Below are 22,562 nucleotides of genomic sequence, written 5' to 3' on the forward strand. Positions count from 1 at the left end.
TTCTCTAGTTTTGTTTTAGATTTTGCATCAGCAGCCGTAGAAAGAGCCAATTCACCGCTCATTCCTTTGAATTATCACAACACAGACTGTTGCTTTAGATGTGGCTCACCTTTGTCCAGGCTTTGCCCACCACAGTCTTCTTCTCAATGAAGTAACTCTTCACCCTCTCTCCTCCATCACTCTCTGGTGGTTTCCAGGTAAGCCGGCAAGTACCTCTGGTGATGTCGCTCACTTTCAGGTCTCGGGGAGGACCCGGAAGGTCTGTAGTCCCATTGAACAATGACATTTCATGACATTTGAACTTCAAAAGTGTGATTTAATAGTGAAAAGGGAACATTAATATTACACACCGAGGACGTTGACTCGCACTTTGACTACTTTGTGTCCAGCGGGGCTCTCTGCATTGATGACGTAGCGGCCACTGTGGTTCATTTTGCTCTCAGGAATGATGACCGTGGAGGTTGTGTCAGTGGAGTGTATCTACAGTGAGCAAATTTTAATCACAGCCTTACTCAACTAGTAACTTTAAACTCCACACATTCCTTCGAAGTTTTGACACCCTTTGCACAATGGTCATTGCACTGGAGTATCGCTTGAATGGACATTCTGAAGGAAATTCCAACTGTTCTAAATGGTAGAAGACACTGCCTCCTTTGCACAACTGTGAGTTAAAAGAAAAACATATGTTGTACTAGGGCAGCTCCAACTACTGGAGACAAATTCTTTGTGTGTTCAGAATTTCAATCAGAATCAGCTTTATTTGGCCTAGTGTATAAAAAAAAAAAAAAAAACACCCAAGGAATTTTTCTCCGGCAAACGGCGCTGCCCTGGTAACAGCATACAGAACGCAGAACAACAAAGCAGCAAGAACAAAGATCAACAGACACTTGTATTTATAGGAACTATTCCTTATAAAGGTTGGGCAAGATGTAAAATCTTCTTTGTTTAGAACAGGTACGAGATAAGTGTGTCAACGTCCCACTTTGTACAGAGTCCTTTTACCCGTTTGCGGTCCCCGTGATTGACCAGTACAATGACAGTGCAATGACAGTTATGCAAAGGGAGTTGTTTATATACTTGGCCAATAAAGCCGATTATGATTCAATGCCTATTGCTTCTGATGTGCTCGTGTTTTTCAAAGTTTACTCTCGAGGACACCATCCAGCCTACGCTGTAGTCAGTGTAATTCTACCTCTGAGTCAATAGGAAGTGTGTGAAGTTCATTTTTCCTCTCAGTCTCAGCTGTTCCTTCAAAGGTCCAGGTGACTTTCGGCACTGGGCGCCCAGTGATGGTGGCAGGGATCTTTATGGTGGTTTCAGCCCGGCAGTTCAGCAGCTCATGTGCGCTCACATCCAGAGAAATTATCGGCTCAACTGAAAGACAGACAGTGAAGGTTTGAAATAGCTTTGTATGTTCATAGAATTGGGTCAACAAATAACACAATCCTCACCAAGGATGTCCTGAACCAGGATATCAGCAGTCTTCGCAGGCTCAGAATTGCCTGCAGCGTTCACAGCGTAGATCCTGAACTTGCATTTCTTGCCCTCTTTAAGGTCAGGGATCATTATCTCAGTGGATGGGTGGAGTTTGTCAGCAGGATTCACCCTTCTCCAATCAAGGGACCCTTCGTCATGTACCTCAATGATGTAACCCTTGACAGGGCTGCCACCGTCCCTGTCTGGGGGACTCCACCTGAGTGTAATGCTATTCTTGGTCTTGTCTTTGACCTCAGGGGATCCAGGTGCACTCGGAGGGTCTGAGATCCAGAAAAGATCAAAATGTAATCATGTGGAACAAACCCAACTTCAGTGCTCTGGAAACCAACCAAAACGTCAGCATATTTCTAAATCACAAAATTAAATTGCTTTTTACCTTCCCCGCTTTGAAAAAAAAAAAAATAATAATAATAATAATCAACAACACTGTGTATACATCACAACTCACTGCATGGATCCACAGTGAAGCGGCACTCTGTGGACTCGCTGGGTGGCCCGACCCCTGCAGCATTGCTCGCCGCTACCCTAAACTGGTATTCTGTTCCTTCGATGAGCTTGAGTACAGTGTACTGCAGAGCCTTCACTGCTGGTTTGGTGACTGGGGACCGATTAACACGCCCCCAGTACACAGCTCCACGTTCCCTCTTCTCTAGCCAGTAACCTTGAATGGTGGAACCGCCGTTGTCTAGGGGAGGATCCCAGGTCAGAGTCATTGTGTTTGATGTGGCAGCAATGATCTTGGGGTTGCGTGGTGGCCCAGGGAGGCCAAATGGATCCTTAAGTTCTACTTTCTCTGAGTCACACCCGTCACTGAGTCCGTATTTGTTCTCTGCTCTGATTCTAAACTGGTAGTTACCATTCAAATTCAGTTTGTAGACCTAAAAAGTGGACAGATGCCAAACCGTAAGTGTATGTGCAGTAAAAGAGCTCATTACTCCACTTGACCTTCAAACAGGTCAGTGTGCATGCATTTGAATTCACCCCATATCGACGATCAATGAGGTTAGAGGTCACTGGCTCAAAGTCCGATTTCTTCTTGGCAGCATCCCTGCTCTCAACCACATAGTTGGTGATCTCACTGCCTCCGTTGTCTTCTGGGGCATCCCAGGTCAAATAGCATGAGTCCACCTTAATGTCAGAGACCACAATGTTCCTTGGGGGAAGAGGGCGGTCTATGAACAAGAGTAAATCAGGTTAGACAGGTGACATTCTTCATCGAGCAGTTCCTACCATTTAAAATGTTCGTACCAAGGATTTCCACACGAATGACGTGCTGAGATTTGCCATAGCAGTTTTCAGCCACAAGTTTGTAATTGCCTTTGTCCTGTCTGATGGTCTCTGGCATGGAAATCATTGTTCTCAGTGTTGTGCGGTTGACCTGATAATTGAAGAGATGGCAAACGACAACAGAAATGAGTAAACTCACATTCCGAAGTCTCGTGGAAAAATCCTAGTCGATTTCAGAGATGTACACACGGGAGCAAAAAATGTTTTTCGTATAGAAAAGATCAATTCCCACCTCTTCAGTTTCCACTGTCATCTTCTCTTTGTCACATTTGTCCAACAACTCATCGTCCTTCATCCAAGTGATTGACGGAAGAGGAAGTCCTCTTACCTCAGCTGGAATCTCAATGGCAGAGCCTTTCTTCACAATGATAGCATTACTCTTGAAGTACTTCAGAATTGTAATAATTGGTGGAACTATGAAATAGAATGGACATTTTTAATTAATTGCACCAGTAGTAGTACTTGAATTTTCAAAACATTTCACGATTGCTTTCGTGACATACTTTCATCGTCCTGAATCTTGGCTGTGATTGGCTTGGACGGACCTCCATCCCCAACCTCATTCACAGCTTTGACTCGGAACTCGTATTCCTGGTTCTCTGACAAGTTCTCAATTATACCACAGCACTTTCTAAAGATTTTGCGGTTAGCCACTTCAAACTCGTTGCTGTCAGACCGCATCTTCTCCACGTAGTAACCGATTATGGGGCTGCCACCGTCGCTGCGGGGTGGCTGCCAAGCGAGGGTGATGGTGTTCTTGCTTCTATCAGTGTAATGCAGCTTCTCAGGAGCAGACGGTGTACCTGTAGGGAGACGTTAGAAGAAGAGTTTACGTCATAATTGAATTGTACGTCGTTCCACGTGCCGCAACATGGAAAATTCTGCAACACCTTTGGGGTCTTCAGCAAGAATGGGCCCAAGATCTGCTGGAGTTCCATCTCCGTACTTATTTCGTGCAATGACCCTAAAGTCGTATTCCTCGCCTGCCAGCAGTCCCTGGACATCACATTTGCAGGACGCCACCTCAATGGGTTGACGGAAGAGCTTCATCTTGGCATCCTTTCTCTGGACCTCATAGCCGATTATGTCACTGCCACCATTGTCCAGCGGATCAGACCAGGTAAGGGTGATGTTCTTCTTGGTCACGGTCACAGTCTTCAAGTCAATGACAGGGCCCGGGACGTCTGCACGAATTCCCCCCACCCCCCCCCCAAAAAAAATACATGTAAATAAGGACGATACATCCAGCAGTCAGGCAAGCAGAAAAAAATAGTACAGGCTTCATTCTAAAAACATTTTCTCATCAAATGAATGACACTGACCCATGACTTCCACTTTGGCTTCAGCAGCCTTTGTCCCGCTGCTGTTGGTGCCTGAAATCTGGTACTTGCCATGATCCGCCCTTACTGCCTTCTTGATGAAGAGACTGCTGTTCTTGCCGTGGGTCTCCACAATCATTCTCTCCTTCTCAATTTCAGCATCATCTTTGGCCCACTTGACCTCAGGCTGTGGGCGGCCAATCACCACGGCAGGGAGCCTCAGTGACTCGCCGGCCTTGATCGTGACTCCATTCTTCACAGAGACGTCAAAGTCAACAGCGGGAGGTTCTGAACGAAGTCCACAGAAAACGGCAAATTATATTTTTTCGACAAAAAAACTACCACCACGAGTATACATAAGCTCTGCCTTGTGCTTATACCTTGAGGCTCCTTAACAGTAACAGGTTCTGTGACTCCGGGAGCCCCTGGACCTGCATCGTTCACGGCAATGACCCTAATGTAGTAATCGGTTCCTTCGGTCAGACCTGTGACGTTGTAAGTCAGCTCCTTGCACCTGAACTCTGTGCTGCGAGTCCAGCTCTTCTCCCCAGCCACCACCTGATATCGCAAGGTTGGGGTTCAGTGTCGAATCGCTCATGTGTCGGGAATCACCCGAAAGTTAATAGTCGTTATGGTGTGTCACTTAGCAGCTACGTGTAAACCACTGCAACATGAGGATCACAACCTTCTCAACGTGGTAGCCCAGGATGTCCCCTCCTCCGTTGTATAAAGGCGGCTTCCACGCCACGATGACCGAATCTTTCCCGGTATCCACGATCCATGGTGTTGGGGGACCAGGAGGCACTGTCGTGGCAGTAGGGATTGTGGTGAATACAGTCAGGTGGTTACCACATTGGAGATGATGAATACATTGTTCAAATCTATAAAGTGTGCTGAATATTGTTTTCATACCAATAAGGCCTTATTTGAATTTTGGAGTGCTGGCAATGAAGATAAATTTACGATACTGTAACCATTCACTCCCTGTAAAATAAAACTAAGATTTTCTGGTCGAGCTAAAATGTTTAGGTTCACAGACAGCAAAACAAATAGTGCTATGGGTACGGGGTTAGTTATGTAGCTGCTACACCCATGGTTGGTTTACTTACAGATGGCATCCATAGCAACAACGCGATCCGTGGGCTCACTGAAAGGTCCGGGCCCAGCCAGGTTCTCGGCACACACCCTGAAGATGTATGTGAGTCCTTCCATCAGGCCGCAAGCTTTCACCTCTAGAGAGTTGAGGAGAACGCGGTTGACACGAGTCCAATGCTTGCTGTTCACTTCCTTCCTCTCAATCCAGTATCCTAGAATAGGACTGCCATTGTCCTTGGGCTCATGCCAAGAGATGTGAGCGGAGCTTGCCGTCACTTCATGAACTCTTGGAGTGTTGGGTGCGTCGGGAGGATCTGATGGGAAAGTGGTGCCAAAGTTAGACTAAACATCATCGTCAGCTTTTATGATTCCATACTAGGAAATGAACATTTTTTGATTTTTTTGTTCAATACCCCACATGTTGACTTTATATTGTAAAAATTAAGAGTCTATGTGACAAGCGGCTGCAACATTTGTGGAATATTCACTAAAATATGGATTGAACAGTAAACGCCGCTGCAATCCATCTATCCATCCCTTTTCTGTTCCGTTCATCCCTACTAGGGTCACGGGTGTGCTCGATCTTATTCCAGCTGTCTTTGGGCGAGAGGTGGGGTACACCCTGAACTGGTCACCAGCCAATCGCAAGCCTCTAAAATATTCTGTAGCAATGTTCCCTCTACACTGCTGATGTGGTCTCTGCACACAGATATTCTGCGGTCGCGCAAAAATAAATAAATAAATAAATACATATAAATAAGTATAGCATAGAACTATTCATTCTGTGGCATTTTGCAATGTGTTTCAACGAGTGAGGGATGGCTGGTTGCTCCATGGAATGGCACAATTGCAATATGGATTGTAAAAAGGAAAAGGAGTCACCAGTGGGTTCTTTTAGTCGCTTTTTATTGAACACTTCAGCAGCGCATTAAACTCTAACAAGGAGCTGCCACACTCCTGCCTAGTTTACCTTCGGCCAGCCCCCTGTGCTCTTCTATGGATACACTCATAATTACAGCTATGACAGGACTTAAGTAGCCCGTCAATGTGGTTTGCAATGACAGCTTTCTTATGGAGCGCCCACCACCGGTGCTTTAGTTAGCAACGCGGTCTGGGAAACATTGAGCGAAGACGAGATAGACACGCTGCATATGTAACTAACGATAATAATAATGGCGAAAATAGAAAAAGAAATGTCATTTTAAGATGTAATGACTGTCAGAGTATGGGGAATAATCAAAGAAAAAGTGGTGATACTAAATGAGATCTTTTTTGTTTTTCCGGCGAGAAAGTAGAGGAAGTCTGATGTGAAAATTGCATTGCGAAGCCAAAGCTGAAAGGGCAGAATGAGACTGTGTGTAATGTTGAAATACCACCTTGGGAAAGACTCATCAAGGACCAAAGCATAGACAATACAGTGCCGAAAAATCCAATTCTGTATGTTAAATTCAGAAAGAATAAGAACAATTTTAAAACTGTTTGGGAGCATCATTCATCTGTCCTGATGGGAATATAAATACTGTCATCCAAATCTTTTTACGAGCCATTTAACGTCAGTGGATGAAACTGGCCTGACCACATTGGTCAAAGGCAACTCTGGGGCTTAGTGCGTTTGCTCAGACGCATATAAAATTAGAGGGAGCGTTGCTCTCTAATGAATAAATTGAAGAAAAAAACATTCATTACAAAAACATACAAGCTATTGCCCTCCCCACAATGCTCTTTTCACAGAATAACGTTCCATTTGCACTACTCAAATGTAGTTTTTACAGCGAGAAACATCATGGTAGTTCATTTTGACACGTCGACTTGAAGAACCTCTCCCACGAAATTTTGGCCAATGTGACCCGATTAGTTGATATATTTGACTGAAAGTTGTCAGCTCGTTCCCCAAATAGCAGACAGAATGAAACACTAAAAACAAAACCGCTAACCCTGACGCAGGGAGCTACATTCATAATGGAGTTATGCTGTTTTACTCGAATGTTAGGGCCTGTTGGACTAGATTTTGTAGAGCCAATATCCCCCCAAAAAATTCCACCAAAAGGTCCTTCCCCCCCTGACACAACATACTCGATTTCTCCAGAACTCAACATCTGATTTTTTTTTATTTTTTTTTACAATACTCGGTGTATTATACTCCACTGGAAGTGGCCATTCCATCCATCCATCTATTCTCTGTACCACTTATCCTCACTTGGGTCACACGGGTGTACTGGTACCGATCCCAGTTTACTTTGGACGGGGGGGTTGCCTGCCAATCACAGCCATTCCAACCAGACTAAGCATTTTCGGATACTGTCATTATTGAGAAACCTGGTCAAGTTCCTCACGAGACCTTTGTTGATCATTTAAATGGCATTTTTGAACATGCTCACCAAACTGGTTCTTGGCAACCAAGGGTTCAGAGATGAATGGCGGGCCGCACCCAAATTTGTTCTCAGCAGTGACTCTGAAGATGTACTCCTTCCCTTCTATCAGCTTCGTGACAGGGAAACTGGTACCCTTTAACGTGGAGGTAATGGTTATCCAGCCAATGTCATCTTTCTTGTTATCTTTTTTCTCCAGGATATAGTTCAGAATGTCACTGCCACCATCATCCTCAGGAGGCTCCCAGTTGCACACCACTGAGGTGTTCCTGATGTCATTAAAGGTAAAGTTGACGGGCGGACCGGGTTTGTCTGTAGAATAAAAGAGTCCAGCCATTAGATCACAGTTTTTTTTAACTTTGACAATTTACCCTATGATATATTGTCACGATGTCGCACCCCCTCCGTTGTCAGGCGCCAAGTTCGACTGACGTTGTCACCCACAACGAGGGTAAGTTGTTTTGTCATTTTATTTTTATGATTCCACAACAACTACTCAGTTTGAAAGTTCAGCCTCATGTCATGATTTCATATCAGGAAGCAATAACCCCCTCAGTATGTTTGATTCCTTCTGGTGCATTTATTCAAGATGCCCACACAGCATCTCAGAGCTGAGAGGTGGCCCATATTATTCAAGTTTTGAAACTTGATTTTACGTACCGAGAGATTTTTTATTTATTTTTTTTCCCCCCAACATTACTTTTCTTTGTGGTGTGCTATTTTGGGGGTTAGGGTTGGTGCCACTTTAACTGCAGTCTGACGGGAAATGGAGGGCCCACCGTGTTTTTGTTTTTTTTTTTTTTTTTTTTTGTCACCAGCTGAATAAATTAAGTGGGATGGTTCGATTTGTCTTTGATTTGATTTGACTTTGTCGCTTTGAAATATATTTGGTCGCCAGATTTTGTTGTCACTTCATACAAATTTGCCTTGGAAGCATATTTCTTCTGGCTTGAATTCAATATCTTCCCACATCGTCACCGTGACTTGTTTTTGGAGCTAATTCAATTTATAATGCTCAACCTTCTTTAATTGTACAGCTAAAGGCTACTCGTCAGAAAACGTAGCTTTGACTACGCTAAGCAGCGCTCTCCATTCGACTCCAGCACATTTCAAAGGTACCCACACTTAGTTCAATATTTGGACCACGGGCAAGGCGGGGTCCTGCTCTTCAATATGTGTTTGGTTTAGACTGCAATATTCGAGAGATTTTTTTTTTTTCCACTCGTACGGCTGGGACTCATTGTTGTGACCGATTGTTTTTTTGTTTTGCCAAGTACGATTGCGAAATTAGGTCGTACAGTTGCATTCCCTACTTTGTGGTTGCATTCCTACAGAGGCATGTAGTCAACATGGTAAATGCCATCTTGAAATTATTTTCAAATGACATTTACCACATTGACCGTCAAAAGTAACAAGTATGGCATAGTGTCAAAGGTCAAATTTACCGAGGACGTTGACGACACAGGAGGCGGTGGCAGCTCCGTGAATGTTTTCGACCCGGATGCTAAAGTCGCCGTGGTCTCCTCTAATCGCCTCTCGGATCATCAGTGCAGAGTGACCCTTCCTTGTCTGGTCCAAACCAAGGCGCTCACGCAGTGGCGTCACAAACTCTTCCTTGGGTTCGGAAACCTGGGAGATGGAAAAATCCAACCCTCAATACGCCGCAGACTGGTTGAAAAGCAATTTATTGCAGTTACAAAACGAACCTTCGCCCTGGTCTTCTTCTTCTTAACCAGCGGTAATACCTTCTTGGTGGGCTCTTTGGTGACATCTTCGTTGTTCCTCATCCAGGTGACCTTGGGATAAGGCGAGCCTGAAATGTTCGCATCAATGCGAATCTCTTCACCCTTCTTAATACACAAACCAGACTGCACATGGGCATGTAGGGTGACCGTAGGTTTTTCTGAAAAAGCATAAGGGAATTTCACACACTAATCCAAAGGTAAAATCTGCTGCAGCCATTACGGAACATTGAGTTGTCATATGACATCGGCAATCACGCCAAACATCTGACATATTGTAAACGTAAAACTGGAAGTTTTTTGAAACTGTCTGTCATACCGACGGGGTCAGCAGCCCTAATAGGTAGCGTGCTTCGAGACGGTTCACTGATGCCAGCAGCGTTCTCGGCTCGGACCCTGAATTGATATTCCATGTCCTCCTTTAGGCCTGTCACCACATAGGAGAGACCGGGGACCAAGCTTGGGGTAACCCTCTCGTAGCGGTCGCCGTCCTTCTCAATCTTCTCCACGATGTAGCCTTCAATGGGACAGCCACCATCATAGTCGGGAGCTTTCCAAGATAAGGTAATGGATTTGGATGTTGGCTCTTTGGCTTCCACGAGGATCGGTGGATCTGGTTTCTCTATAAGGGGAATGACTCTTTAATTCTACTTTGCACATCCATAATCAAGCAAGTGGATTGCCTGGAGATTAACTTACGCTTGAGCTCCTCTGTGATGACAGGGTTTCGCAACTCCAAATATACTCCAGCACCCACCTTGTTAACAGCTTTGACCCGGAAATAGTACTCGCAGTTAACATACAGATCTTTGACCATGCAGTCCAGAACATTCTCTCCTGACATGACAGGCATGTAGGTCTTCTTGGAGGCCTCGCGACGTTCCAGCACGTAACTAAGAACTGGCGTCCCGCCGTCATCCTTGGGTGCTTCCCAGCTGATCTTGCAGGAGTTCTTTGTGGCATCACTGGAGTGGATGTCTTTACACTGACCAGGGAGCCCTGCACAGGACCAGGAAGAGACAAACGCATATCAGAATGGCATTAAGGGACAAACACGATTCTCCAACTGGAAAAAAAAAATATTCCACACGTGTCATCTCCCTCTCCACTCATGATACTTCACTTTTTCTACATACTCAGCTCACATCCCATCTTGATGACTGTAACGTATTGGCTGACTGCATTTGTAAGCGTCAGAAACTGCCGCTTATATTCTCACGAGATCGCATCACACAAGTCACGTCGCACCCCTTCGACGGGAATGTCACTGCCTGATTCCTATGGAGAATCCTGTTCTTGCATTCCAAATCCATTTATAACCTGACCCCTCCGAATTTCGCCAACCTTCTCTATATGAACAGAACCATCATTTTGCGTGTTCCCCTTCTAACTCACAGCCATCGGATCGCCACGGAGGTGTTGAGAACCTTGAGCAACTCAGCTCGACACCTTTGTAGCACTCTCCCACCTAACATTAGGAATTCACACTCATACCACATTCAAATCATTACTTAAAACACACCAATTTAAATCGGTGTATTCATTTGGTTTTGCTCTAACTATTTTGAATGTATGTGATATTGCTCCTTGTGTTTGATACTACTTTGCAGAATTTCATTCTTGCGATTGGGTGACAACCACCTCAGAGTGTACCCTGCTTGTGTGCAGGGTTTCCCTTAGACAATTAGGACACAGAACACAATGAGCATTTATACACTGTAAAAAAAAAAAAAAAAAAAAGGACACACACAAAAATCTGTGTCAAAGCGAGGCTACGTGAAGTGACCCGTGTTGTCGCGAGGAAACACTGGATTGTTCTTTTAATTCCGTACAATGAGCTCGAGTATCAATTAAAGGTTCCAAAAATAAAATATAGTATCTTTTACAAAGTGAAATGGAGAGCAACATACCGATAACTTTGACATTGATGTTTCCACTAGCGGTCCCGAGAGTGTTGTTGAGAGTGATGGCGTAGACACCAGCATCTGAATGTGTGCATCTGAGCAGCTCCAGGTGAACGCTGTTCAGCTCCACTGCCATGGACAGCCGCTCGTCTTTCTTGCATTCCACTGTGTCCTTCTGCCATACAATCTGTGGCGTCGGAATACCCTTGTACGGAACTTTCAGGTGCAGCTTCTCTCCCTCGATCACCACCACATCCTTTGTATCCAATTCTATTGTTGGGGCACCTTGAGACAAAATGACCAGAGAGTGGTCGTTGAGTACGCTCTTTAGTTATACGGTCACATGGCCTTTTGAACCTCTGGTAAAACTTACAGTCTGGATCTTTGGTAAAGACCTTGTCGGACATGTCAGAGGGATTGCTTACACCGATGGCATTAACGGCACGGACCCTGATCACATACTTCTTCTCTGGTTTGATTCCATCATCGATCCTAAACTTGAGGTCTTTGATCGGTCTATTGTTGACCCTGAGCCACTTCAGCTCCGGACGAGCCTCGGCCACCTCCACGTGGTAGCCGGTAATTGGGGAACCACCGTCCTTGGCTGGTGGCTTCCACGACACATTGATGTGCTCCCTGCTACTATCCGGAACAGTCACCTCCAAGGGGGGAGAGGGTGCACCTGAAAACAAAAGCAACCTGGGTTTCATAACATATCTAGTCTTCTCGGTTCTGCCGTTCAGCAAATATAACTTACTGGTCGGATCCTCGATGGTTAGGATTTCAGTGGGTTCACTGGGTTCTCCAATTCCAGCCTCGTTCTCTGCCCGTACTTGGAACTGCACCTCCGAACCCTCGTCCACATCAGTAACCTTGAACTGAGTTTGTTTGTCTGGAGTCTTGCAGCACTTCAACCAACGAGTTCCCAGTTTGTCCTTTTTCTCTATCACATACCTGAGGGGTTACAAGCAATGTTACAACCGAGACAACATTTCCCTGCTCTGAATGCCATTTTTCAGTCTACAAAGTCTTGTGAAATCTGTAACGCTTCACACAGCAGGTGTACGATATTACTTGGTGATGGGCCTTCCACCGTGGCTCTTCGGAGCTTCCCATTTCAGCTCCACGTGTCTCTTGGTGACCTCCACTATGCTCAATGCATACGGCGGTCCAGGAGTAGCTGCAGAGAAATTCCACTGATGTTAGTGGTTGGTGATAAGGCACATGCATTTTTGATAGACCGAATGACAAACAAGTCGGAACAAAGAAGAGCTCACTCAGAACTTACTGAATGTGTCTTTGGCAAGGACAGCATCTTCCAGCTCGCAGAACTCACCCAAGCCTACTGCATTTTCTGCAGCGACACGGAACACATACAATGAGCCTTCATTGAGCGGTGTCACTGTGTATTTGAGCTCCTTGACGGTGGTGTCGACAGTCTGCCAAGCCTTCCGCCGCACGTCCCTCTTCTCCACCACATAGTTGGTGATTGGTGAGCCTCCGTCATTGCTTGGCACCTGCCATTTGAGATCAGCATTGATCTTGGTGATGTTGGCCACATCCAGCCACTGAGGTGCAGACGGCGGGTCTGTCACATGGGAACAGAAGGAAGTTGAAACTGTGAGATTGATCTCTTTAAAGGAATACACTTCAAAATGTGTTTAAGTCGAGTCAAATTGCTACATTGATCCAAGTGTGCCAAAAACACAATGAAATACAGGCAGAGATTATTTGAACTCAACAGCTGAGACAAAAATAGCGGGTTCATCCCCAAGTCGAACTTCCAAGAAGCAAACTAAGCGATATTGTTTGTGCAGAACAGTGAAGTGAGAAATGCAATGATCTCTACATTTGAGAGAACAAGTCAACCCTACGCAAAAAAAGTGCCGCAAGGTAGGAGGAAAGCCTCTTCTGTTCCTGAGTCGGCAGACATTTTCATTTCCAAAAGAAGCGAAATTCCTTTTATGGCAGCAGTATCCAAATTGTGGACAGAATAGAACCTCTGGTCGGGTGAAATGAGTTTCCTCTGTAGGGGGTCCGGGCTATCACTTAGAAATAGAGTGAGAAGCTCAGTCACCCAGGAGGGGCTCAGTGTCGAGCAGGGGCTTCTCCGCATTGAGAGGAGCCAGATGAGTTGGCTGGGGCATCTAATGCCTCCCAGACACCTCGCCGGTGAGGTGTTACGGGCACGTCCCACCGCAAAGAGACCATGGGGACGACCCGGGACAGACACGCTGGAGAGACTATGTCCCTCAGCTGGCCTGGGAATGCCTTGGGATCCCTCCAGAACAGCTGGATGAAGTGGCTGGGGAAAGGGAAGTCTGGGTATCCCTGCTAACGCTACTGCCCCCACAACCCGACCCGGAACACCGATGCATGGATGGATGGATGGATGGATGGACGGGCGGACGGAGGGACGGACGGCCGGACGGACCGCTGGTTTTAAAAAGGTGTGAAAGAAGCCATACATTTCAAAGTGGAGAGGCCATCTCAAAACAAAAGGGCTCCGGAGGTGTTATGCCTTGAAAAAAAATGTCATGATAGCCCTCCCCGAAAAATTGTCACATTCCATGGGAAAAGGGGCCACGGACAAGGCATTTTGCCACCAGGCAGTTCAATCAATGGTGGGTATGCACAATGTTCATTCACTAGCAAGAGCTGGCAACGACAACAAAAACATCCATCATGTGCCCACCATCAGGGAAGACACCTATCAAAGACATAAATAGGAGGTCTCCGCACCTTAAACTTAAAACGAAGAAGCCTTTTAGATCAAAACGGAAAGAGTCTTCTTAGTTATTCAAAACATTAACTCATTTGCCTCCGTCAAACTTTTGTGTACTCGGCAGCCAACGGAAGCAGAAAGTGAATTTGTTGTTTCAATTACCTTCTAAGCAAGCAGACTTAAAACTGCACAGTGAAAGTTCCAGTAGGTTTAAATGAAAATAATCTTTGAATGCGACTGTTATTTTCTTCTGTGTTGCCTCATCGATCAGCTACTTACAGAGTCTTTCCTTGCAGACTACAGGGTCACAAGGATCGCTGGGTTCGCTCTCGCCAGCCTTGTTGACAGCCTTGACCCTGAAGGTGTACTCCTGTTTCTCCATCAAGCCATGTAGCTGATGTTCAGTCTGGGGAATGTTCTCAGCAATGCGGATCCACTCATCACTTCCGGCTTTCTGCAACTCAATGATGTAGCCTTCAATCTTAGCGCGACCATCGTGTTCGGGCCTTGTCCAGGCGAGCAAAGCAGAGGTCTTGCCAATGTCACGGATAACAGGTTTGCCAGGAGCCCATGGAGGATCTGAAAAAGACAGTATTTATGTGCTAGTCATTTGCATGACTGTTTGGACGCTGCATAGGTTTTTGCAGGGTAGCATACCAATGGGGTCTTTGATGAGAACTAAATCTGTTTCTGTGCTTGGTTTTCCAGTTCCAGCCAGATTGTCAGCCAGAATTCTGAATCGGTACTTCTTCTTTGTAGTTAGTCCTTTCACCCTGTCGTCAAACAACCAGGGGCGTTTTAAACAAGTGTCCATGCCAGCCAGCCATTGTAATGAAATGTTAGTAAACCTGAAGGTGCTGTCCCTGATGGGGAGTTTGTTGCATCTTTTCCATTTATCACTGTCGGGATCAAACCTCTCAACCCAATAACCACTAATGGGACTGCCACCGTCCTCGTCTGGTTCAAGCCAGTTGAGAGTCACGGCATCCTTGGCTATGTCCGAACAAGTGACTCTGGTTGGAGGGCCAGGAGGATCTAGAAAGACACACACGGGGACGTGGTAGTGGTTTTCACGAAGGACAAGTGAATGAAAGCGAAAAACCTCACTCTTACCAAATGAATACTTTGCAGTAATTGGTGTGTGTTCAGCAGGTTCTCCAACACCATACTGGTTTTCAGCACTGATCCTGAAGACATACTCCATATGAGCAGTGAGCTTGCACGCCTTGAAGGTGGTGTTTTTAACCGTAGTCGAGAGCTTTGTCCACTCCTCTTTGTCAATCTTGCGATTCTCCACGATGTAGTTGGTAACAGGTGAGCCACCGTCATCCCTTGGAGGGTTCCAAGCCAAGAGGCAAGACTCGTTGGTGATTTCACAGATGTCAAAGGCAGCGGGTGGGCCAGGTTTGTCTGAACAGGACAGACAACACAAACATGACCTCACTTTTCTATCCAATCTAATCCATTCACTTTTCTCAATTAATGTCATTTCAATGCAACTTTTGAATCCATTAAATCTTTTAAAGAATTGCAAACAACATCAAAGTTACGCTAAAGAGTTACTTGGCATGGCCGAGCTAATACTTATATACTTGGATACGTAAGCCACTCCAAGACGTGAGCAACACGCACCAAGAATATTGACGTCGACGGTAGCAGTCGCACGTCCACATGTGTTGACAGCTTCAATGATGTAGGTGGCGCTATCGCCTCTTGTTGTGTTGGCAATGGACAACTTGGAGTGCCCTGGCTGTGTGTCGATGACGATGCGGTCATCGGAACGCAGGACCAGGTCAGCCTTGGTCCATTTGATGCGAGGATCTGGCTTTCCTTTGACATCAGCAGGTAGTTCAATTTTGCAGCCAGCTCTGGCAGTGAGGCCAGCTAACAGCTTCACATCCAGCTGAATCTCTGGAGGTTCTGTTTGGTATTTTAAGTAAGACGACAACTATTTCAGGATCTATATCAGGATTTCACATCATGTCAAGTCATTTCCCTTTATTTGGATATTAAAGTGAGTTTTCGCTCTCTCTAAGTGCAGTCAGTCCCACCTTTAGCATCAACAGCCTGGACCTCGTCAGTAGCCCTGCAGGGTCGACTAGTTCCTAACTTATTGACAGCTCGGACTCTGTAGGCATACCACTCCCCCTCAGTCAGACCGGTCACCTGAAACCTAGTAATGCAAATGAGACACGGCAACTCAGAGCACATATGCACTCAAAAAATAAAATAAATAAAAATAAGCCCTGGACATAACACGTACTTCAGCTCTTGAACAGGGTCAGAGCAAGGTTCCCACTTGTCAGTTCCACGTTGACACTTATCCACCACGTAACCTTTAATCTGAGAGCCGCCATCATACTTTGGAGGTTCCCAGGACAGGAAAATGCACTTGCTGCTCTTATCACGCCACTTGAGGTTCTCGGGAGGATTAGGTACAGCTGAAGTAAAGAAAGTTGTGGAAGATCTTTAAGATTTTCTCATTTTTTTGTTTTACTTTGGGTTTTTGTTTTTGTTTTTTTGTTTTTTTAACATGTGGACTGTATTACATGAGATAATCACTCACTGGCAGGAGAAGAGACATTGACAGGCTCATCAATGTAAGCCGGCTCTCCTGGTCCACATTTATTGCAGGCAGTAACACTGAACAGATATTCCTTCCCTTCGATTACATCTGTCACCGTATGCTCAAGGTCCAGGACTCCTGAGGCCACCTGGCACAAGACATCAATGACAATAGAACGACGATGCTCACAGGGCTGTAGTTTATCACACCTCTGCCATTTGGATCATTGTGTAATCTATTTTGCAAAGAGCTTGGAGCAGAATCTCCTCTCCGTAAAATGCAACTTACCTTGGCCCAAGTCTTACGAGACAATTCTTTCTTCTCAATCTGGTAATGCGTGACAGGACTTCCTCCATCATGCTCAGGAGCCTCCCACATCAGGTGGACATGGTGTCTGGTCACCTCGGCCACCTTGAAATCTTTTGGCGCGCTGGGGCATGCTGCAACATCATAGAGTAATTAAAAGCAAACCGACGAAGGAAAATGACTACAGTACTTTCTTTGCCTGTTGGCTTTGAAGCACATCATACTTAACACCAAAAAAAAAAAAAAAAAAAAGTCATTACCGATAACATTGACATCAATCTCTCCAGAAACGGAAGACATGTCATTTTCCAGCTGCAAACCGTAGGTTCCTTTGTCCGGACGGACACTTGGCATCACTGTTAGGCTGGTGTACGAGGGCTTTGTAATCATAGAGACACGCTTGTCTGCTGACGTCAGCTCATTCTTTGCAAATGTCCATCTGGGAACTGGGGTCGGGTATCCAGTGATGGGAACTCTGATTGTGAGAGGCTGAGGGACAATGACTTCCAAGCCATCCCTGAAGGCACTCAGGTCAAAGGTTGGACCGACTGCCAGGAGATGAACACAATATGGTTTCTAATAAGTAGGCCAAATGAAACCCCAATCTCTTCTGTTCGACTATTTTTACCATGAGGATCGTCTGCGAGCAGTGGGCCGAGTTGCTCGGCTGGATCGGAGATACCTGCGGCATTCTCAGCGCAAACTCTGTAAAGGTACTTGGAACCATGTTTCAGTCCAGCCACCTAAATTAAAAACGGTCATTTTGTTGAGATCTTAAATGAAATGAGACAAACAAGTTTACAAGACAGGCTGCATACCCGGTAGCAGAGGTCAGGACACAGCCTTGCATTGCAGCGAAGCCACTTGTTTGCGTTGTCCTCGCACTTCTCAATGATGTAGCCAGTGATCATGCTGCCACCATTGCTGGCAGGGGTCTCCCACGTGAGCGTGACACCCTCCTTGGTTTGGTCATTGAAGTTCAGGTTGAGAGGTGGGCTTGGCCTTTCTGTAACACATTAATGCTCTTTTAAATTGAGATTGTACAGGGTCACAAGGGATGACCGTCACTGCTAAATGTTGCCCACCAATTGGATCCATAATCTTGACAGGTTTGGTGGCAGCACTAGGTTTTCCAATACCGGCCTTGTTCTCAGCTCGCACTCTGAAGATATACTCCTTGTTCTCTACCACATCATTAAGACAAGCCAAGCGCTCGCTGGCTCCACAAAACAGAGACGCCTCCCACTTCACGGAGGTCCTGTCACGGAGCTCAATCACGTAGCCAGTGATCTCTGAGCCACCGTCAAATTTAGGAGGCTCCCAAATGATAGTGGCACCAAATCTGTTCACCCCAGCAACAGCTACATTCTCTGGAGCATCAGGGATATCTGATGGAAGACAACAGATTGACTATTGTATTCAATTTGAAATTATAGAATCGCTCATTTGTTTGCTAATTTACCAAATTTATTCTTAGCCTGAGCAGCATCTTCAGTCAGAACGTGGGGTCCACTCCCAACACGATTTCTGGCACAGACTCTGAACAGGTACCAGGAATCCTTTTGGAGGCCACTAACACAGTACTCGGGCACGTCAGCACGATCTGTTGCCACTGTCCACCCTTTACGCTTCACATCGCGCCTCTCCACAATATATGATGTGATTTTGCTCCCACCATCACTCTCAGGCTCCTCCCAAGCCAAACTGACCTCACCGTCAACAGTGTCTGTCACTTGCAGGTTCTTGACAGGTCCAGGCACATCTGTAAAGTGTCAATAAAACATCCGCGATAACGCTGAAAAACAAGAGTGATTAAGCCAAATGAATCGGCCAAGCAGCAGTTTCATCATCTCACCAATCACTTCCAGGTGAATGCAGGCCTCTCCCTCTCCATGCTTATTCTTGATGACCACCTTGTACTTGCCCTGGTCATCTTTGCTAGGGCTTTTAAGGCGGTATGCTGTCATGTCTACTGACGTGTCTATGTTCTGGACAGGTAGGCTCACACTGTTGAAAAACCACTCTATGTCTGCGCGAGGGTAGGCATCATAGGGCACAGTAATCGTGAAGGGCTTGCCAGCATCTGTTATCAGGTTCTGGTCTGTGGTTTTAATCTTTGGAGGAGCTATAATAAAATGAAAAAAAAAAGAAAAAAAAAACTTTTTTTTTTCCCTGTTCTTGCATGGATAATTGTAGAGTAAACCATAGCCCTGTTATGTGACTAACCTGCTAGCTCCAATTTAGCCCGAGCATCTTTGTCTTTGGCAACAATCCTGTACTCGCCCTGGTCTCGAGGTCGGAGCTCACACACCTGCAGTCTGTGAACTTTACCCTCGCTGATCATCTGGTATTTGTCTCCCTGGACGATTATCATGTTGTTTCTCATCCACTTCACCTCTACTCTGTCCTTGTTGAGCTCCACCTCAAACACCACATCTGAACCAGGAGGCACCAAGGTGTCCTGAGGCGGTCTGATGATCTCCACTGGGATTTCTGTTGGAGAAACATATCACGTGAGAAGATTTTAAAAACGAATTAAGAAAATCATAACGAGACAATCCATGCCTTCTACAAATAGTCTTGCTCTGCTCCTCCTCTCTTCCACGCCACAAGAGTATTCACATTCATCATCCGGTCTGCAGCCCTTGACGACTAGTCTGCATGTCTTACTTTCTCTCTCCATGCGATATCTCCAGAGAGACACAAGCACCATTAAGTATCCTTAAAGCAACATGATTATCATGACGTAAAGAGACATAAAACATCAGGCACCTTGGCCCTTCTCGGATTTCCCGGCCATTTCTGAACCACTTGACAGTGGCCTTCTCTTTGGACAACTTGCAGGTGAACTCTGCATCATCAAACTCAGTGACCATCTGGTCTTTGAGCTGTGCGGTGAAGTCTGTTGGCGCCTCACTGATGATCAATTCTGCAGCACACTTGTCTTCTTCGACTTCAGCGCAATACTCGCCCTCATCCTCCATGATACAATCCTTGATGGTCAGCATGTGGTTGAGGCCTTCGCTTCTGTAGATGACGCGTTTGCTGAGCATCACCTCCTGGCCAGCCTTTAGCCACCTCACGGTCACCTGGGGTCGGTTCACCTTGCACACAAAACCGATGGTATTCTTTTCCTGTGTTTCGATGTCCTCAATGGGCACCAGGAACTTAACCTTCTCCTCTGTCAATGAAATATAGATACTTCTTTAATTCAAATGATTACGGATTGCCGCTCAGCTCAGGTGTTTTGTGTTTTCATGTATTTGATTTTTTTACCTGTGACCTTTGCATGGGCCGAGCACTCTGCTTGCTCTCCTCTGTGATTGGTCACAGCGATGGTGTATTGGGCTTCGTCACCCTTGCTGGCGTCCTGAATCCTCAGGGAGAAGACGTTGTCCCTCTGAGCCACCATGTATTTCCTGCTCTCAAATATGGTCTCCTGGTTCTTCAACCACTTAGCCTTTGCTCCCTCCATGTTTGTCTCACAGTTGAAGATGATTTCCTTTCCCTCTTTCACCTCAGTGTCTTTGATGGGTGTAATGATCCTCAGTTTTTCTGTAATTGAGTACAGACCGTCATTCACATTCCATGGTCAGAGTGAGGCTCTATAAGGGGATTGAGTAAGTCTCACCAATGACAAAAAGATCAGCGGAGGCTCGAATGCTACCGACGAGGACCACATAGCTGCCCTCATCCTTCAGCTCACAGTTCATCACAACAAGAGCTCGTCTCTTTCCGTCACTGACAATTTTGTATTTGTCCCCACTTTCAACCTCCTGCTCCCCTTGGAACCATTTCACATCATAGGTTTCTTTGGAGACTGAGCAGACAAACTCGGCATTCTCCCCTTCCACAACTTCCTGGTTCTGCGGTCTGGCGATGAACTCAGCTGCAAGTTCTTAAAAGAAAGCAGTAGAACAAGGTCATAATTGTTGTTCTTAAATGTGTTTCGGAGCTACATCAGTCACAGGATACATTTTTACCATTCAATTTTAGGACAGCAGCTGTCTTGACACTTGGGCTCAGTCTGCAGTTGTATTCGCCGGCATCCTCCATCCTCAAGTCTTGGATGATCAGGACCCGCTTACGTCCATCCACAATCTGATCGTAGCGGCCGCCCTCTGGCAGCTCTCTGTCTCCTTGGTACCAGGTCACCTCCGCCCCGGCCTTGGACACCTCACAGATCATCTTAACGCTGTCTGTCTCTGTGCCCTCCACATTCGACAGGTTTTTGGTGAACTTGGGAGCCTCCTCTGTAAGGAAACAATTTGTGAACAATCTGTAGGCCAGTCCCAAGCCCGGATAAATACAGAAATGTCAAATGGATCCTGATCCTGAACCCCTGATGTAGAACGAACCAAGAAAAAACTTTCAAGATATTGAAGCAAGTCCAAATTAGCTCAAGCAACGAGTCATCTGACTAAAAGTCACTTATTTTGAGACTTTCTATTTTCTTGTCATCCAGTAAACTTTCGACGGGAACATTTGCGCAATTGTCGTTGCACTGGTCTATAACGGGAATGGCGAACGACTAAGGGCACTCTTAACTGTTCCAGATGAAGAAAACTTCAAGGTTAAAACGTTAAAGCTGATTCTGATGTTAAACAGAAAGAGGTCAGCAAGGCAATGGATGCGTGAGAGGAAGCCTCACCAATGACAGTCAGCATGCCAGCGCTCTTCGATGTCCTGGCGTCACATTCATATTCTGCCTCATCATCCATCACAGACTTGTGGATGATCAGTATCCTCTGAACTCCTTTGGCCATGATCTCGTACTTCTTTCCTTTTCTTATCTCGCTGCCGTCCTTGAACCAGCGAACCTGCGGGATCACATTTAGGCAAACGTAGCTGAGCGAGTGAAAGTCACGATCGGCAAAGTGAACTTGTCTTAAAGATTCAAACCTTAGCAGACTCGCGGGATACTGTGCATTCAAATTTGGCTGAGTCCTTCTCTCTGACCTCAACATCTTGCAGAGGCTTGACAAACTCCACGTGAGGCGCTGATGGCACAAAACAAAAGTCAGTTAAAGATTTTGCCCCCAAGACAGCCAAGGCAATTTCGGCCCTATAATGTAAATTGTATTTACAGTACTAAGGTACTATATTCATTACACATTATTAATTCATTTTATGTGGTTCCAACCTCAAGGTTCTAAATTTAAACGGACGTAAAGTAATGTGAGGCCCTGTGTTCCAGATTGTGGTCTCGCAGGGCCACCTAAACAGATGTCTGGCTGTTACGTCCGCATAACCAGGCATCCTACTGTTTGCTCTATTAGTTAGTCTAGAAAATTGCACAGAACCTTGACATGGTACACAATGATAACATGAATAAATGTATCAATTGTGTCCTGATGAAGCGGTTCAAACTGGAATACTTCTGTTCTCTACTCCTTGAAAAAAAAAAGAGAACCAAAGAATCACTGAGCTCAATCAGCAATTTCTGTAGTCTAAATATTACTTACGAGCGACATCAAGGAAGCAGGAAGTCTTAAAGTCCTTGGCGTCACACGTGTATGTCTTGATGTCATCCAGGTTGCAGTCGTGGATCACCAGCGTCCTCTTTACACCATCAGCAATGATGTCGTATTTCTTGGTCTTGCGGATCTCTTGTCCCTGCTTGAACCATTGCACTTCTGCGTTCTCTCTGGAGACCTCGCACTCCAGTGTGGCGGTGCCCTCCTCCTCCACTGTCTGGTCCTCCAGAGGCTTAGTGAACTCCACAGCAGGTTCTTAAGGCAGACCAAATGTG

The 22,562-nt window shown here is 45.7% G+C and overlaps 1 protein-coding gene across 1 annotated transcript in view; it reads right to left on the reverse strand.

Annotated features, from left to right (window-relative positions):
• Positions 1–22,562, reverse strand: part of ttn.1 (titin, tandem duplicate 1) — a gene marked incomplete at its 3' end in the record, with an annotated part of 159,120 nt that overhangs the window by 66,251 nt on the left and 70,307 nt on the right. Inside the window, 48 exon segments of the mRNA XM_061822179.1 lie at positions 110–261; positions 351–480; positions 1,193–1,374; positions 1,452–1,757; positions 1,946–2,375; positions 2,479–2,669; positions 2,746–2,875; positions 3,017–3,198; positions 3,288–3,587; positions 3,675–3,968; positions 4,107–4,391; positions 4,484–4,661; positions 4,789–4,907; positions 5,213–5,512; positions 7,577–7,879; positions 9,013–9,196; positions 9,274–9,470; positions 9,629–9,931; positions 10,009–10,308; positions 11,220–11,498; positions 11,587–11,895; positions 11,971–12,167; positions 12,288–12,393; positions 12,502–12,801; positions 14,218–14,517; positions 14,596–14,711; positions 14,787–14,973; positions 15,052–15,348; positions 15,571–15,858; positions 15,990–16,111; positions 16,202–16,379; positions 16,505–16,652; positions 16,793–16,944; positions 17,071–17,358; positions 17,439–17,553; positions 17,629–17,816; positions 17,896–18,198; positions 18,273–18,572; positions 18,666–18,935; positions 19,037–19,303; positions 19,376–19,500; positions 19,583–19,991; positions 20,087–20,365; positions 20,442–20,708; positions 20,794–21,063; positions 21,462–21,630; positions 21,713–21,810; positions 22,276–22,542. Of these exon segments, the coding sequence (XP_061678163.1) occupies positions 110–261; positions 351–480; positions 1,193–1,374; positions 1,452–1,757; positions 1,946–2,375; positions 2,479–2,669; positions 2,746–2,875; positions 3,017–3,198; positions 3,288–3,587; positions 3,675–3,968; positions 4,107–4,391; positions 4,484–4,661; positions 4,789–4,907; positions 5,213–5,512; positions 7,577–7,879; positions 9,013–9,196; positions 9,274–9,470; positions 9,629–9,931; positions 10,009–10,308; positions 11,220–11,498; positions 11,587–11,895; positions 11,971–12,167; positions 12,288–12,393; positions 12,502–12,801; positions 14,218–14,517; positions 14,596–14,711; positions 14,787–14,973; positions 15,052–15,348; positions 15,571–15,858; positions 15,990–16,111; positions 16,202–16,379; positions 16,505–16,652; positions 16,793–16,944; positions 17,071–17,358; positions 17,439–17,553; positions 17,629–17,816; positions 17,896–18,198; positions 18,273–18,572; positions 18,666–18,935; positions 19,037–19,303; positions 19,376–19,500; positions 19,583–19,991; positions 20,087–20,365; positions 20,442–20,708; positions 20,794–21,063; positions 21,462–21,630; positions 21,713–21,810; positions 22,276–22,542 (11,060 nt within the window).

The sequence above is a fragment of the Syngnathoides biaculeatus genome, chromosome 6 (assembly GCF_019802595.1).
Source record: "Syngnathoides biaculeatus isolate LvHL_M chromosome 6, ASM1980259v1, whole genome shotgun sequence".
Classification (NCBI taxonomy): Eukaryota; Metazoa; Chordata; class Actinopteri; order Syngnathiformes; family Syngnathidae; genus Syngnathoides; species Syngnathoides biaculeatus.